At 47.0% G+C, this 17,586-nt stretch overlaps 1 protein-coding gene and 1 non-coding gene across 2 annotated transcripts in view; both read right to left on the bottom strand.

Annotated features, from left to right (window-relative positions):
• The window catches only part of LOC135816119 (gamma-tubulin complex component 6-like), a 51,806-nt gene that overhangs the window by 15,012 nt on the left and 19,208 nt on the right, over nt 1-17,586 (bottom strand). Inside the window, exons 14-22 of the mRNA XM_065329495.1 lie at nt 11,493-11,638; nt 11,081-11,170; nt 10,549-10,608; nt 10,245-10,314; nt 9,914-10,002; nt 9,311-9,414; nt 7,704-8,755; nt 6,695-6,739; nt 5,877-5,967 (exon numbers count right to left, since the gene is read on the bottom strand). Coding sequence (XP_065185567.1) covers nt 5,877-5,967; nt 6,695-6,739; nt 7,704-8,755; nt 9,311-9,414; nt 9,914-10,002; nt 10,245-10,314; nt 10,549-10,608; nt 11,081-11,170; nt 11,493-11,638 — 1,747 coding nt within the window. The remainder of the gene's footprint in view (nt 1-5,876; nt 5,968-6,694; nt 6,740-7,703; nt 8,756-9,310; nt 9,415-9,913; nt 10,003-10,244; nt 10,315-10,548; nt 10,609-11,080; nt 11,171-11,492; nt 11,639-17,586) is intronic.
• On the bottom strand, nt 7,369-7,440 carry Trnag-ucc (transfer RNA glycine (anticodon UCC)). The gene has a single exon. It is a non-coding gene; the product is annotated as a tRNA-Gly (tRNA).

The following is a 17,586-nucleotide window of genomic DNA, read 5'->3' as shown; positions in this document are numbered from 1 at the left end:
ATTTCCTAGTTGGACATGCCAATTCTACAATGGCCGCTGAAGCCAACATAACTACAGAGACGCAAGTTCACCCAAGGAAGCGATGGGAGCGAGACGATTCGAGCGAGACGATTCGAGCGATGGGAGGTCGTACAGCGCATCATCGACGATGTGTGGAAGCGCTGGCTAAAAGAAATCGGCCCAAAGCTGAACGTTTTTAAACGTTCAGCTTTGGGCCGATTTCTTTTAAAAGTGAAGTGGTTACAGAAGCAGCGTAACGTTCAGGAAGGAGACGTTGTGCTTGTGATGGACGAGCACACAGCAAGGTCACACTGGCTGCTCGGGCGTGTGACAGAGGTCTATCCCGGCAAGGATGGTATTGTTCGAGTGGTGAAGGTCAAGGTGGCTGAGAGATTCTACAAGCGAGCTGTCCATCGGCTTGTGCCCCTTGAAGTCGAAGGTACTGAGTGAACACTACTTGCAGTCTGTTAGTTCACTTCATTGCTACGTTATTTGCACTTTCTTTTCTTAGACTCACTCATATGCTGGTCATCGCTCTTCGTTCGTGAGGGAGGTATGTTAGATTTGTTCTAGAATATTCCGGTCTTTCTTTTGTTTTTGATAGTTGTAGCCCAGTGCATTAGTGCGGGTCATGCTTGGTAGGCCGACCGAGACTCATTCATGGCTGTTACATGCATTGTATGCTATAGCCTAGCCGTAACTGACCACTGTTACGGATGTACAATCCAGGTCAGTGTTTGACCTTTCTATGCCCCGGCCTTATGCATTCACATGTTATCACCATTTATGTCTGAGTGTGTAACCTGAGCACACTCTCTATGTGCATCGTACCATATCCGAGCATGAATAATTAATCTACGCACTGTCCTGCTGTTCTCGCTTTTTATATCTTCCGTTGTTCTCATGTTCTTGAGGTTATAGGGTACCTCACTTCAAACTCTCCAACTACGGTCTCTTCGCTGCATATGTTCACTTCACTTCCAAAAAAAACAAATAATATTAGATATAAATTGAATGCACCAAATTTTCGGGCATGGCCCATCTTCAGGGTGAAAAAGAAAACCATTCAACTAAAGGCCAAAGCGCAAGCGCTGGAGACGCCATGGGGAGAACACTATGCAGAACACCACCCACAACAAGCAATCACATCTACACCCATCACCAACGCATCAATTCTCGCCAAGCAGTCGTCCCTTGTGAATCGTCGTATACGTGAAGCAATGTTCATTCGTGATAAACGCCCAAGTGTTAACAGGGATCGTGGCTGGAGACTGCTGGACACAGTGTGAAATTATTGTGTTAGATGCTGGTGTTGTAAATTGTGGTAGACTGTGATGTTGCGAATATATTATGATAATATTTGATATTTGATGTTTATGTGTGCTAGCTGGTTATATGGTTGTATGGTTATATGGTTATATGGTTATATGGTTATATGATTGTATGGTTATATGGTTATATAGTGCTTAGCAAATAGTTGTTGTCATCTTTGTCTTCACACCCATGGACCCAACTACATTGATGCTTTGCATTCTATTCTCCATGTCACTAACACATATTCACACTTACAGACACAGCTCTCCACTTGGCTCCTTCACTTTCTACCAACACACTTCACCATTGCTGCTGGTAACCACACTTCTCGTGCTTTCCCTTCACATCGCACTAACACATATTCACACTTACAGACACAGCTCTCCACTGGTCTCTTTCGCTCCTTCCCTTTTTACCAACACACTTCACCATTGCTGCTACCCTTCACACATACAAAGATTTCCAGCACTACCGCACCACACAGCATATATACTCGTTTCAGTTTTTGTTGGCTTTAGTTGAATGGTTTTCTTTTTCACCCTGAAGATGGGCCATGCCCGAAAATTTGGTGCATTCAATTTATATCTAATATTATTTGTTTTTTTTGGAAGTGAAGTGAACATATGCAGCGAAGAGACCGTAGTTGGAGAGTTTGAAGTGAGGTACCCTATAATGTGTGAATGGCTGCAATGGAGTCTGCGAGTGCTTAGAAAAGTTTATCCTGTTGGTCCAGATCGCACTCTCCCCTGGGAATTGGTGAAATGTAGTGTGTCGTTGTCTAAGAGTAGGTGTTCTGTCAAATTTCTTACAGCCTGTCGACATAATGGTGTCATTCCTGGATGTATTAGGAACTGTTCGAAGGCTACGCATCTTTTTGGAGCCGCCGTTGCCAAACAAGAGACCCGTTTCCAGCAACTAGTTCTGAATCAAATCATAAAGGACAAGTTCACCTGCATAAGACGACTCAAAGACAGGCAAGCATCTCTGCGATGGGAAGTCCACAGGAGGATGTTGCCAGGCAAAGCGACATGGGTGACAGGCCATTGCAGTCAAATGAGCGAGTGTGTACGGGAGGACGAGACGAGGCGACTGAGAAGGAAGTTGGACTGTTTGGTGAGGAGTAGGGAGGCATTGGCGGGGCAGGCCCCAGCTATGGATGCCCAGAATCGGAGAAATAGAGTTGTGATTGAGGAAGCGGTGGAGAGCGAGGTGCCAGAGGTAGCGAGAAAGGTGATGGAGCTCGGACCAAAGTTTATTCCTGGCAGACGCGTGACGAAGTCAACAGTACAGCAGGCGGAGGTGGGTGTGGAGAGACTGGCGTTCGGTTTGAGGTGGAAAGAAGAGGCGGAGAAAAACCGGACGCAAGCAGCTTCTCATCAGACGGTTACGGGGAGGCCCGTGCGACATCTAGACAATGACACGAGACTGAGAAAGATTGCAACCACGACCAAGCAAGCGCCAAGCATGGATGATGAGAAGGAAAACGGATTAAGGAGACTGAAGGGAAACATCATGAGACTGTACAAGAGAGAGGCCGACATCAATACCTCCAATAACGGACGTCAACTAACGAGAAGGGAGAAGGAGGCCCTCTCCACCTTACGGAGGAATGAAGGAATCGTGGTTAAGCCATCTGACAAGAGTAAGGGATTTGTAGTGATGTCTCGTGACAGTTATGTACAGAAAGCGAATGTCATGTTGGAGTGTCGGGATAGTTATGAGCGCTGTGACGTGAAGGTAGAAGACCTTGACAAACACACACGCAAGAAAGTCGCTGAGATCACCCAACACAAGCTACCACAACCACTCGCCAAAGCCATTCTCCCACATAACTCACGACTGAGCCAATTCTACGGTCTACCCAAAGACCACAAGCCAGGTCTTCCGCTGCGCCCAGTTGTGTCTACGTGCGGTTCGTCAATGGATAATGTCTCCTTGTTACTGGAACGTATCCTTAATCAGTTGTTGAAGTTCGTTCCAGCACATTTGACCAGTACAAAGGAGTGTATTGACGTGTTGAGTGATGTTGGTGTTCTTCCCGATGATTGTATCATTGCCTCACTGGATGTTGTCTCGTTGTATTCTAACATACCAGTTGTCGAGAGCATTGATGTCGTCATGGAGTTCTTGGAGTTGCATCGGAAGGAAGTAGATATGTTTCACCTGTCACTGTCGGATGTTCGGGAGCTCCTGTCAGTCGTGTTATCGTCCAACTACTTCGAATTTGACGGTGTCCAGTACCGGCAGCGGAAAGGCCTGGCAATGGGCAACCATCTCGCACCCCCAATGGCAATCATTTTCATGTCGAAGCTCGAGTCGGAGGCGATGGCTATGTTTCCGTGGAAGCCTCGCTTGTATCGTCGCTACATCGATGATTGTCTGGTAGTATGGTGTCATGGTCTTGTCAAGTTGATGGAGTTCGTGCAGTACTTGAGCAGCAGACACCCAGACATACGCTTCACAGTAGAACACACCCAGCAGAATGTCTCGCACACAGTCAGCTACCTCGACTTGTCTATCTCTGTGGCGAGTGGTGTTGTGCAGTGGGAGTTGTTCGTTAAGCCCAGTCATAGTGGTGTCCATCTATCGTACGAGTCTTCATTGCCATTGGGGGTGAAGCGTTCGGTTGCCCAGGAGCAGTTTCGGCGCGCAAATAGCAACGCGTCAACCGACAGGGGGAGGGAGCGGGGAGAGAAGAAGATCGAGACATTACTACGAGACAACGACTACCCACAACACGCTATTCAAGCAGCCAAGCACCATGCAAGCACACCAAGACCATCATCCACCAGACAACGACAACAATCGTACACATCCATCATCAAACTGCCCTTCGTCAATGATCGTTTGGCACGTGATGTTCGTCGTACGGTGAGGTCTTTCAGTAAGGATGTGCGTGTGGTGTTCCAGTCCGGTCGGTCACTAAGGGACATGTTGGTATCGTCATCATTGTCCCGTCCTGAATGCCCGAAGGAAGTGTATAAGAAGAGAAGAGGGAGGGGGCGACCAGTTGAATGTCGTGCATGTGATGCTGGTATGGAGAATGGTCAATGTTTGTCTCAGGATGTTATCTACTCGATGTTATGTGCACTTTGCGCCGAGGAGTACGTTGGCGAGACCGAGCGAACTGCAAGGAAGAGATTTGAGGAGCATTGCAGAGAGGCCAAAGCGCAAGCGCTGGAGACGCCATGGGGAGAACACTATGCAGAACACCACCCACAACAAGCAATCACATCTACACCCATCACCAACGCATCAATTCTCGCCAAGCAGTCGTCCCTTGTGAATCGTCGTATACGTGAAGCAATGTTCATTCGTGATAAACGCCCAAGTGTTAACAGGGATCGTGGCTGGAGACTGCTGGACACAGTGTGAAATTATTGTGTTAGATGCTGGTGTTGTAAATTGTGGTAGACTGTGATGTTGCGAATATATTATGATAATATTTGATATTTGATGTTTATGTGTGCTAGCTGGTTATATGGTTGTATGGTTATATGGTTATATGGTTATATGGTTATATGATTGTATGGTTATATGGTTATATAGTGCTTAGCAAATAGTTGTTGTCATCTTTGTCTTCACACCCATGGACCCAACTACATTGATGCTTTGCATTCTATTCTCCATGTCACTAACACATATTCACACTTACAGACACAGCTCTCCACTTGGCTCCTTCACTTTCTACCAACACACTTCACCATTGCTGCTGGTAACCACACTTCTCGTGCTTTCCCTTCACATCGCACTAACACATATTCACACTTACAGACACAGCTCTCCACTGGTCTCTTTCGCTCCTTCCCTTTTTACCAACACACTTCACCATTGCTGCTACCCTTCACACATACAAAGATTTCCAGCACTACCGCACCACACAGCATATATACTCGTTTCAGTTTTTGTTGGCTTTAGTTGAATGGTTTTCTTTTTCACCCTGAAGATGGGCCATGCCCGAAAATTTGGTGCATTCAATTTATATCTAATATTATTTGTTTTTTTTGGAAGTGAAGTGAACATATGCAGCGAAGAGACCGTAGTTGGAGAGTTTGAAGTGAGGTACCCTATAATGTGTGAATGGCTGCAATGGAGTCTGCGAGTGCTTAGAAAAGTTCTTGAGGTTAGTTGATTTAGTTACAGTCTTCGTACCTATCGTAGTGTATACTTCTTGTAGGTTCTTTACTGATTGCTGCAGTGCATTTAGTTGGAACATTTTTGTTCTGAGGCCATCCCTCCCTGGGAAAGCCCCCCCCCCCCCCCCCCCCGGACCCTATTTCAAATGATAAATAAGTAACATTTAAGTTCACCGTACACAGTCAAAGTGCACCCCCCCCCCCCCCCCCCCACCACACACCACACACACACAATTTTCCAGTCGGAATGCGGAGAATACTGTATTGGTGTCCTGCGTTGGGTAAGTATTCTGCCGGAGACCAACAAGAAAAGTATTGCATGACGTCTTCATCATTTTGCGAGAACTGTAGCAATACGCCCAGTGAGAAGGCAGATGTTGCAAACAACAAATACAAATACAGTGTGCAAAGTAGACAGTAGCTTACTGAGCAAGCAGAGGATCCAGGAGACATCGCCTGATTATGACAGAAAGCGGAAATGTCTCAATCGCATCCAAACAACGATCTTCGTCATCATCTGCAAGGAATAAACGTTTTTTTTGTGAAGAACAACACATCGCAAACTCCAACATAGCATTTTACACTACACACTTATCACGGCTGTATAACAAAAAAATGAAAAATTCAACTAGTGTTGAGAAAATAATTGAATTTGGCGACAACTTTCGTGAGGCTAATAATGTAGCGGGGAGCAAAATATTTCCTCCGTTGCTCCATTCTCTAGATTGCGATCAATGATAACCAGTAATAACTAATACTTCGAACTATGAAGTTGGTTGTTCCAACGAGGAACACACGCTTCCTGCTGAACTTGATATTTGACTGACTCATGACTGCGATCCGGAGCACACGAGGAGCACGTCGAAACTAGTTCGAAGTAATACCTACTCTTGTTTCACTTCAGTGTCTTTCACAGGCCATTAGCCTTGTTACAGGAGCCCAAAGGGAGGTGCACGAAAGAACTTGCTTTCTTTTCTTTGATGCTACTGGTATGTTTGCTTGACGTGTTCCTGAGTGCATCCCACAGCCCCTACGACTATGATGCGTTTGCAGGGGCCTCCAGGCAAGATATGCATGCCACATGCTGACATATCGACGACTGTCACCAATTGCTGCTGTCAAACACCTCACATACATCAAGTAATTGCCTTTGGCTCCACAAGCTGCTAGCACACACACACAGTCGTAAAACCATAAACCCTGGTCAGGGCCAGGCTCACAGCAGCAGGAGGAAATTCCCTTACCATGATTACGACGTTCTGTCATCTTCCCTATCGCCGGCGGCTGGTCTAGATATACAAAAAGAAACATAGACAAAAACACATGAACTTCACCGGACTACTCGACAGCGCCCATTCCACCGGACTTGTCCTCGATATCCCGCAATCCTCCCCTCAAACCATCTGCCAATATCGACTATAATACTGTAAAAGCCCGTGTATAGGCCCCCCCCCCCCCCCCCCCCCCCCGGGCGTATAGAATAGCAGCCTCGATTTCCTGGGCGTATACAAGGGCACGGGCGTTATTTTGGAACCGGGCGTATTCTTGGAATATGGATAGCAGTACGTATTGGGTATCAGTACCTGTACATGTACTAGCACTGGTGTTGCCGGCACACCTGGGCGTATACATGGGCATGGGCGCTATTTCGAACAAAAGTGTTGACTTCCCCTGACTGGGCGTGTAAACGGAGGGTGGGCGTAATTTCGAGTGGGCGTAATTTCGAGTGGGCGTATACAGGGGCTTTTACGGTAGCCCATTGGCCTATTCGGAGCAATGTCCGGGGATGCAACGATGCACGATAAAAAGTCCAAAAAAGAATTGCAAATTTCTTCATTTCCACTCAATTTTCCTGCAAGAAGACAAGCGTGATCTCTGTGCATGTGAAGTTGTGAACACATTGGCGACTGAAAAAATGTGCGTCGCCCGGGAATCGAACCCGGATCAACTGCTTGGAAGGCAACTATGCTAACCATTACACCAGCAACGCAGCACACTTCAAGCAAGTCCTGCTATGGCTGAAAATACCCGCAAGTGGTAGCAGATCATACCGATGTACAAGATACCACACCAGACATGCCAGGATTCGTATGAGCGGACACGAACACACGAACACACAAACACATACATACATACACACACACATATACACACAAACACACACACACACACACACAAACACACACACACACCGCCACCACCGCCTCCACAAAAACTGGTTTACTACAGTGTAGGCCGCCAGTCTCTGCTTACCGAGTCCGGAGAAGTCAATGGTGAGCGGGCGGAGGCCTGCAGTTCTGCGAGATGTCTCAATACACCGTTCAGACTCTGACTCAGAAACTTTAGGCCGCTGGCCATCGCACTCTGTGTGCTCAGCATCTAGCTCATAAGCATCAACAGCGGTGTGGGTGAGGACGTCAACAGCACCATTCCCTTCTTTGTCATCACTGCCAATGCTCAGGGCTGGCGACTCCTTACCAGAAATTTCCTTTCCTGCTGCTGCCAGAGTCACTGCTGGTCCGGGCGAGTGCGTGACAGTAGGGCGCTGGATACTGCTGGAGTCAGTACTAGGTGCTCGTACTGTTGCTGCTGTTACTGATGCCGCTGTTGCTGCTGCTGCTAATGCTGTTGTTGTTGCTGTTTCTGCTGCTGTTGCCGTTGCCTTGTGCAAAGTAGGATCCTGTGAATCACCACTATTACCATCATGAGCATGAGGTCGTGATGAGAACGATGTCACCGTGCTTCTAGGTACCAGCACCACTGTGTCGGATGTGAACTCCTCTGCGCCGCCGCTGTCGACGGCATCACCGTCCACACTATCACCTTGCCCCCGGTTGCGAGGTGATGCAGCGGACACAGGCGGTAGAGAGGTGGCCGGTTGCACACTGGTGGCACTGCTCTGCAAGATTGTGTGTGCTGCAGTCTGGCCAGCAGCATCCACACTTGATCTGTTTACCGGTACATTACCCGGTGAACTTTGGCTAGTGCCAATAGATGGTAATGACACATCACTTCCCACCACAGGCAGAGTATCGACAATGGCAGGCAAAGAGCCATCGGAGTGCGCTGGTAAACCTGCATCATCGGAGCGAGAAGATGGGTTGACCTTGCTCGACATTGCAGCTGCAGGTGGTCCACTCTCGGCACCTGTTTGAGAATCGGCTGCAGCGTCACGAGCAGCATTGTCCGCTATGGCCTTCACTCGTTCCTCATGCAACGCCAATCTCTTTGTCTGCCATTCGGCTCGCACTCTACGCTGCTCGGCATCCGCTGATAACTTCTCATAGCGTGCAATGAGTTCAGCTCTGCATATGCACAGCCACCACATACCCAGGCACACACATACACAGGCACACACATACACAGGCATGCATATTCACAGGCATGCACAGAAATAACAAACTCTGTCTCTGTCTGTCTGTCTGTCTGTTTAGGTGTCTCTCTTAAATTGTACGTTATGCACTAGGATCAATGTGTGGCAGAGCTCATGTTTGTTTTGCACTAAGAAGTAAGAACATTGCCTAACTGTTACTGTAAAGTCAGTACACACTACAATTATGTACTAAGAGAGAGAGAGAGAGAGAGAGAGAGAGAGAGAGAGAGAGAGAGAGAGAGAGAGAGAGAGAGAGAGAGAGAGAGAGAGAGAGAGAGAGAGAGAGAGAGAGAGAGAGAGAGAGAGAGAGAGAGAGAGAGAGAGAGAGAGAGAGAGAGAGAGAGAGAGAGAGAGAGTAGAGAGACAGAGAAAGAGAGAGAGAGAGAGAGAGAGAGAGAGAGTAGAGAGAGAGAAAGAAAGAGAGATAGATAGATAGATAGATAGAGAGAGAGAGAGAGAGAGAGAGAGAGAGAGAGCTTGAACACACCTTGCTTCATTCTCCAGCCTCTCTTGCTCAGCGTCCTTCTCCAGCATGCCTCGAATCAACTCGGCGTCCTCTTTCCGTTCTCTGGCCACGTCCGCTGCTTTGCGCTGCACATTACCACACACATTACCACACATATTACCACACAAATTACCACACAAATTACCACACAAGCAGCAAACATGGCACACAGCGAATAAACCTGATCGGAAAGTGCCAATCACTAAGGTGTTGGGATCTCAATATAGGGGATCCACATTCGGACTATCATAATGACACTCTCTTTCAAGTTTCCACTTCCTCACATGTCAAATCATATGTACATGTACAGCGCTGGCCAAAGAAATCCAACCTCATGAATAAAATAGCGCTGGGCGCTACGCAGCCCAAGCACTACACATACTGGTCTGTGCACTCGAACGCGGCGCTACTTTATTCATGAGGTTGGATTTCTCTGGCCAGCACTGTACATCATACAGGTAATACAACAGACAGGTACATGTGCATACACTACATGCATACCTTGTGTAGTGAAGTGAGTTAGGGGCAGGTAAGTTACATGAACACATGTGCCCTACATCGAACACGTCCCACCGGTATTCCTACCTCCTGTTCAGCAACCATGTTGTCTTTCAGCTCCTGAAGCGTTCGCTGCTGCTCATCTCGTTCCAGTCCGCGCTGCACTTCCTTCTTCGCTGCAACAACGATGTTCAGACAACACGACAAACAAGAGTGAATACAGTGTACCAGAGGTCTGGAGAACACTAGTCAAAGCAGCGTCACCACTTCAGATGTCGCACCATTTCCCTGGGTTCCTTCTCTTCGCCACATGGGACCAAGGGCAAAAAAAAACTTTGTATAAGAAAGGCCAAGAAGCAATAATGCTTTGGACTCGTTCTGCCCATCCGCTTCCCTTCCTTCACGCCTGGTCCCTCACCTTGCTCTGCTTCTTGTCTCTTTTTGCTTTGCTCCGCAGCGTGAATGATGCCAAGACGCAGCTCCTCATCCTGCAGCACAGAAACAGCAACCAAAAAAGATTGAAAGCCATTGTCACAGAGCTGATTTTAGCTACCAGTGAACGAAATCCCATAACCTTTTCGTCATGATAGGGCACACCCACTAACCTACCACCCCACCCCCCCCCCCCCCTACACACATGCACCTTGACACCCCCCCCCCCCCCCCACACACACATGCACTTTGACACACAGTATCAAACTTAGATCCACTATTAATCTGACCTTTTCCTCGCTCTGTCTTTGCAATGCGTGAAGGGCATTGTCGCGCTCTTGAACAAAATCCTGCACACATGTACAAAAAACGCATTACAAACGACACGCATACACACCATGCACACACACAAATACATTCACATGCCAACAAACGCACGCACGCGCGCGCACACACACACACACACACACACACACGCACACACACGCATACACACACACACACACACACACACACATATGCCGTCGCACACATACATGCATGATAGGACGCATGAACGCAGACAAAAGGACAGACAGACACATACACACATCCAGTTGCACTTGCTTGTCTCGAAAAAGTCACAAAACTATGCGTAGACTTAATTTGTCATCAAACTGAATAGAGGTCATGTGACTGGAAATAGCATGATCCCTTGGTCCTGGTTGCAGTGATCTTCTCGGACAGGTGGTCGCCTTAACTGAGTAACCGAGTGGTCGCCATGATATGTTTTACTGTACTTGAAGTGGCAATGTGAACTCATTGATTGTAACAATGACTTACTGAGCAGGCCAGCATGGATTCGTGGAGACCGTTTATACTGAATCGAAGACGCAGGTCCATTCGAGCTTGTCCCGCGGCTAAGAGAGGGTGCTGAACGACCACAAGCAAACAATGGACATATAGTTTGGTAGGTGTGCAGCATGGTGTCATGAGTAATAGTGATAACAACACCATTACGAAAGGGCCTAATTAAATACACAAACATTGGTTTGAGGGAAAGATGCAAACGGGAAAAGTCTGAAGAAAAATTGATTGTCACCACCAGAACTTGAACCAGGGACCTTCGCTTGAGGCCAGCGATGCTCTAACCACTTAGCTATGGTGTAGCTGTCATCCCAGCAGAGACCGTTCAACACTTCCTTCGGACTTCAAATAAATACACATTGAACATTTTTTCACTGCGGTTTCTTACATTGGGTGAACATTGCCGCAGCAATTCCACTGCCTTGCCGCAGCCGATCAGCTTTTCTGCAATCGATGCCAGGAAGAGTGGAATTATTGGCTCTCCGCGGCCAGCACCACGAGCCACTCGATAGCCATGCTGCCAGTAACGCACATCTACACAGGAGCGAAACAAGACAACACAGGAGAACAGCATGTACAGATATGAAAAATGCAATTGGTTGTTTCAGATGATTCATGGCAGCAGCAAGCACTCCACAACTTCTAGTTACATGTAGTGTGAAGACTGGACACCAGACCAAACTGCGACTCTTGAATTACTTTTCAGGACATGTCCCGTCCCCAGGCTGTTTATTATAGGGAATTCACATTGCACGTCGTCTGGGTCACACTCCAGCAGCCATTGAGTACAGACTGATTGAGTGTTGAGGTTGTGACCTTGAGAAAACCGTACTCCTTATTTGAAGACTGCCACTGGTATAACGAGCAACAGAGGTTCACATGTTCGCAACTTCAACTTTACCAGTATGGGTCTCATCACGGACACACACCACAATCATTGTTATACCAGGGGCGCCGGAAGGTATTTTAGTGTGGTACGGTCAGCCATCCGAAGTACAATTTACTCGTGTGGGAGGGGTGGCTGAGCCGAACATTTAGGAAATTTTAGAGCCCAGATGAGTGTATTTTATTAATTCAAGGTGTACCCGGGGCAACAGGCGGTACGGTCAATACCGTAGTGACCGTACCGTGTCCGACGCCCCTGTATACTTGTGTTCATGCCATGTTTTAGAGGATATTGTCAGGTCACACTCACCCAGTGCGACACTTGGTCTATACAACACTTTAGCCTTTACCATGCTGGCGGCCGTACCCTGCTCACAATCAGTATGACAGGGTCTAATGGGTGTTAGCAAGAGTACATAACCCCCCAGAGTGTGCAACTCCACTATGGGTGCTGTCCCGACAGAATTTCAAGTTGACGTCATTTTGATGATGCAATGCGCACTATACACGGATTATCAGACGAATCCGGAACCTGTGGTTGACCGAAGCCGATCGATCCTGTACAAATTATTGCAAAGAAAAACGTGTGATGCGTTGACACCCGTACACATGTTGTAAATCACTGGTGCAAGGAGCATTGCGTCATAAATAATGACGTCAACTTGAAATTCTGTCGGGACAACAGGGTATGTGGGAGTTGCACACTCTGGGGGGTTATGTACTCTTGGTGTTAGTAATTTTTCGAGAGTGCAACACTTGCCCCTGCCCAAAGCCAATAGAGAGTGAAACAGGCAAGCCAAGAGTGAACCCCACACTGTTCCGAGTTCCCCCTTGCTTGTGCCGTCTCCCTCCACGCTCCTCGCTAGTATACTAATTCTTCTGTGCACGGTGCCACATCGCTACAAAAAATGCCATGCAGTCATGTACTGGCTTTTTAGTTAGGACACTTGGTGTGCTTGTCCCGTCGTTGCTATCAGCACCATTGGACATGTTTCACTGTCTATGTAGGGAGGGCTCTTTTGCCTGTTGTGCATTATAGCACATACATGCATACATACATGCAAGAGTCACAGAACAACAAGGGAAAGGCTAGTTTCTCACTACTCTGAGTGAGTGTCATGCTTATGCAATCATCAGGTGATAAGACGATGTCATTGCCTGATGATTGTGTAAGCATGACACTCACTCAGAGTAGCGACAAACTCAAACTAGCCTTGCTTGCCCTTGTTGGTCTGTGTATTACACTCGATTCATACTTCATTTCGCGTACGGGAAAGCCATCGCGCGATGACTTTCCCGTACGTGAAATAGTTGAGCTCAGATCAACTTTTTCACAACGCAACGCGTTTCCCGTACGCGAAATGAAGTATGAATCGACCTTAAACTTAAGTTAAAGCTCTGCCTCCGTGGCGTTAAGCACTGGTGTACAAGAGCCACAAAAATAAGGATAACTTGACAAATGTTGCTGCTACTTCTAGGTTCATGCAAATAACAATCATCAGGCAGCGGTGGCTGGTACCAGACTATTCCAGGCTGATGTACTGTATGGGTCTGAGCAAATTGTAAGCGTGCGTGCGAGGTTAGGGGCCATCCGGCATCATCGATAATTTGCAAGGAACGAAAAAGTTTAGTTATGACCCTCCCCCACCCACCCCCTGAACGAAAAAATTATTGACTTGGCAGCTAGAATGGATTGATGTTCAAGCTATCAATTTTTTTTCAAAACGAAACTCCTCGTCCCACCCACAAGCGGAACTTTTTCGTTTCGTGTAAAAGATCGATAATTATCAGCAGCCCCATAATGTACGAGACGAATATCATGCACTGCAGCCACCAGATGCAGTGATCGCAAGAGAGGAGAAGAGAAGTGTGATGTTACAATCACTTCTAGCCAAGTACTAGAGAATTCGGAGTGTGTGCATACTGTTCCTGGATGCTTATTCCCACTCAATACATAAGCGTGAGGTGGCCTGATATTGGCCGCTGCTGACTGATGATTGTTAATAATATTAAAAGTAGCAGCATCATTCGGCTACTACAAGTGTAGGATGTCCTTATTCTTGTGGGAAAGCCTCTGGCACCATAGGCAAAGAGCACTCAACACAGATGAGAAATTGAGAGGTTTAAAATATACAATGCCACGTCAAAACTCTAATTTCATTTTCGGTGCTCAATATTTTCGGTATGAGGGCAAAAGGCTAGGTTAGGTGAACAGAAACTTTAGGACAGAGAAGCAGTTCCATATTGGATTACATGTATGTGTGTTAGCAGTGGTTATTCGGTGTACTGAAATTATATGTATGAAACAGATGCACCGAAAGTACCGAAAATAAAAGTACACCAACAATTTGTGAAATAACAGTAGTTACATGTGCCAGTACAATTATTGAACTTTCTTCGTATTGGGTTCAATCTGGCACAATGTTACCTGCTTTTTAGAACACGCAAATGACTGGAGGTTTTTATACTATAATTTAAAGAGCGATACCCCCCCCGCTGGGTCAAATACTTGACCCCAGCGGGGGGGATATTGCAATATCCCCCGCTGGGGTCACGAATATTCCCCGGGTCATGCCAATAAGGGAGATTTTATTGCTGGTCACGCTCTATTTGGGACAGTACATGGGATAAATGGATTATACCATTCGTACTCTGCGTATACCGTGTACGTGTCCCATATATTTCCCTCGTGCCAACGCACTCTTGAAAATATTCGGCGGCCCCTCGTACTCATGGGATAATCTATACTTTGGAATCTTGGTAGTGTATGTAGTCTGTCCCTCCAGGAACTTGCGATTCCGCGGCCGCGCTGTTTTCCGCATTTGAACAAAAGTCCGTGATATCCTTGATATTCATCCGCGTTATTGTAACTGTCCTTGATACTTGAAAAGCACCGCGATATTTCGAAAAGCAACCGCGATATTTGAGTCTTTCTTCGATGTTGTTTAGTTCTTCAAGCTCGTCAGTAGTTTACTTGTGAGATCGACACCAGAATGGAGAAGTTTCTGGGCAAATCAGCGGCTGACAAGTCACAAAATAAGGCTCGCGTCGAGTGTTGTCCGAGGATGGAGGAAAGCTGTCTTGCAAGCTCCTGTCAGGCAGTTGAACACAGTCAGCGCAGCACACGTTCTGTTTTGTCATGCATGATTTATGCTGTACGACTCGTACATCGTACACCACTACAGTACAAGTACCAAAATCGGCCGCAATTCCCGCAATTTTACCACAATAATCCCGCAATATTTGACAAAATCCGCAATATTCCCCACAATTTGTGGCATTTTACCTCGCAACTTTTTCCGCGATATTTCCGAAATGTCTCCGCAAGTTTCTGGAGGGACAGTGTAGTGGTGAATGCCATGGATTTGATGATGGGCTTTGCTGCTCATGAAATGCTTCCTATATCCCCCTATATGGCCTAGTTCTCACAAGCTGTGGCGAATCAACATTTTTACTTTTTTTAAAGCGCTGAAGGAGCAGACATGACCAATACTCTGTACTAGCTGAGAAGAGTTCTGTTCAGACACTCAACCACAACAAGACTGAATGATAACTATGAGGAGCAGTAGACAGATCCAGAACACCTATTCCAAACGGCCAAATACATCGGACAGGGCACAGCCTCAGATCAGGCGTAGGAAATAAAACTGGCAATCCCGTGGCGTTTACTGATTACTACTTTATGACATGTGAGCAGAAACTACAGTACAACACTTCCTGAAGCTGCCACGACACAAAGACACCATGAACACAGCTGGGACCATGCAAACTGAAAGAGGGAGAACGCCTCACTTCACAAACGAGAAAATCAAGAGAGCAAATCAAAGTCACTGAGAGACCACTGTGCCGAGGCACCTTTACTAATAATTTGGCTGTACCGTATGTTGGGTCGTGGACACAAAAACTACAACAAAAACGTCAACACTGCACTGACACCACAGCTACAGTTCAAGCAAGAGTGCATGAAACCCGGGTTTCGGTTCAAGGGAAACTAGTACAAGGACAAACATGAAACAATCCTGACCGTGAACCAACGACGTAGGTCCTTTATTTGGAACAGGAATAAAACAGAAGGGTGGCTCACAATTTCAAAAACCAGAAGAGACAAAGCATAATTATTATGCCCAGAACCTGAGAACACCAATGCCTGGCACTAACGGGGGCCACGCACCGGATCAGACGATGCGGATGAAGTCGATGAATGACCTGCCACACTGCACTACCACAAGTCAAGTACAGACTCAGTCAGTGGCTCCCCGGACATAGTGTTCAGTACATGTACAGTGTAAACGAGTAGATCTCCGCACGTGCCATCAATCATGAGCAATCAAGTGAAGTCTTGACTCTTGAAAGACAAGCCAAGGCCAAGGGCAAGGGCCACTGGCGAAATAAAATCCTTTGCAACGAAACTTTATGGTTCCGAACAAGAGTAGTGAAACAAGATCTCTCAGCAAGCGGACAAGCAGACCAGCACAGAACCAGGGAAAACACACAACGATCAAGTAAACAGTAGGGACGGGTGGGAGGGAAACAAGAGATTGACAATTTCTTCCAAAATAAGAACGTCTGGCAAACAATGACCAAACCTTTTCAAAGAACTGCTGCTGATCCTGAACAAGATGGAAATTCTCCGAATAGGCGAGAAGGACAGGATGAAACCAAACAACACAAAAAACAAATATAAAGAAAAAGAACGAGCAGCTCCTTCACACAAGGAGGCTCGAGTGGAAGCTTCTACGCACACGCACGAGCAAACTCAAATGGGGAAAGACAAAGCGAAGCGAGGCTCAACCGATGACAGGAGCTCGAGACGCAGCACTACTGAAGAGTGAAGTAGAAGAACCACACACTGTATGCAGACCAACCGCACAAACCAAGCAGGGTGCAAAGTATGCAAACGCACACAGCTAAATCGAAGTGAATCTCACACGGCTTCCTCCAGTAATGCTGTTGCATCCAAGCTTTATAGTGGCCGAACAGGCTTTCGTAGTTATGCCAACATGGATCAGCTGCCTTCATAAATCTGGTCACCACCAGGGAGCCCTACACATACCGGTATGTGTAGGGCTCCCTGGTCACCACCTGTAGCTGTCACATGCTCAATCTCACCGTACCAGAGCACATGACCGCCGCTCCCTGAGTCCTGACAGTCAGTGACACTACCTGATGCAGATTGCTCAACACTCAACAACAATCAGTGCAGTTCAGTGCAGTGAGTCACCAGTCCTGGTGATGTCCTAGATAGGACATCACGGAACCCAGCATGCCCCAGCATACATACTATGCTGTTCCCATAGTAATCGTGACACGTGACTCAAAACGTTGTGTCGCGTCCGAGGAAGATGAACATGTCGCACTCAAAACAAACGCAACAAAGGCCTTTCGTCTCAAAAGTAATTATTATTGGTTGTCGTTCTCCTGGCAGCTTGCCTCAAGCGAGTCGAGATTCGTATCTTGCCTCTTACCTTCACGAATTTTATTTTCCTCGTTGTGGAGTACGCCTGGACAAAGGAACTGGCAAGCGAATCGTTTTGGTCACATTGAAAATTGCAAGTGCACAAGAGGATTGGCGAAGCAATTTGTGTTCGCACTTTCAG

Source organism: Sycon ciliatum, chromosome 4 (assembly GCF_964019385.1).
Source record: "Sycon ciliatum chromosome 4, ocSycCili1.1, whole genome shotgun sequence".
In the NCBI taxonomy this organism is placed as follows: domain Eukaryota; kingdom Metazoa; phylum Porifera; class Calcarea; order Leucosolenida; family Sycettidae; genus Sycon; species Sycon ciliatum.
Note: the sequence above shows the minus strand (reverse complement) of the source record. Positions and strands in the feature narration are given on the sequence as shown.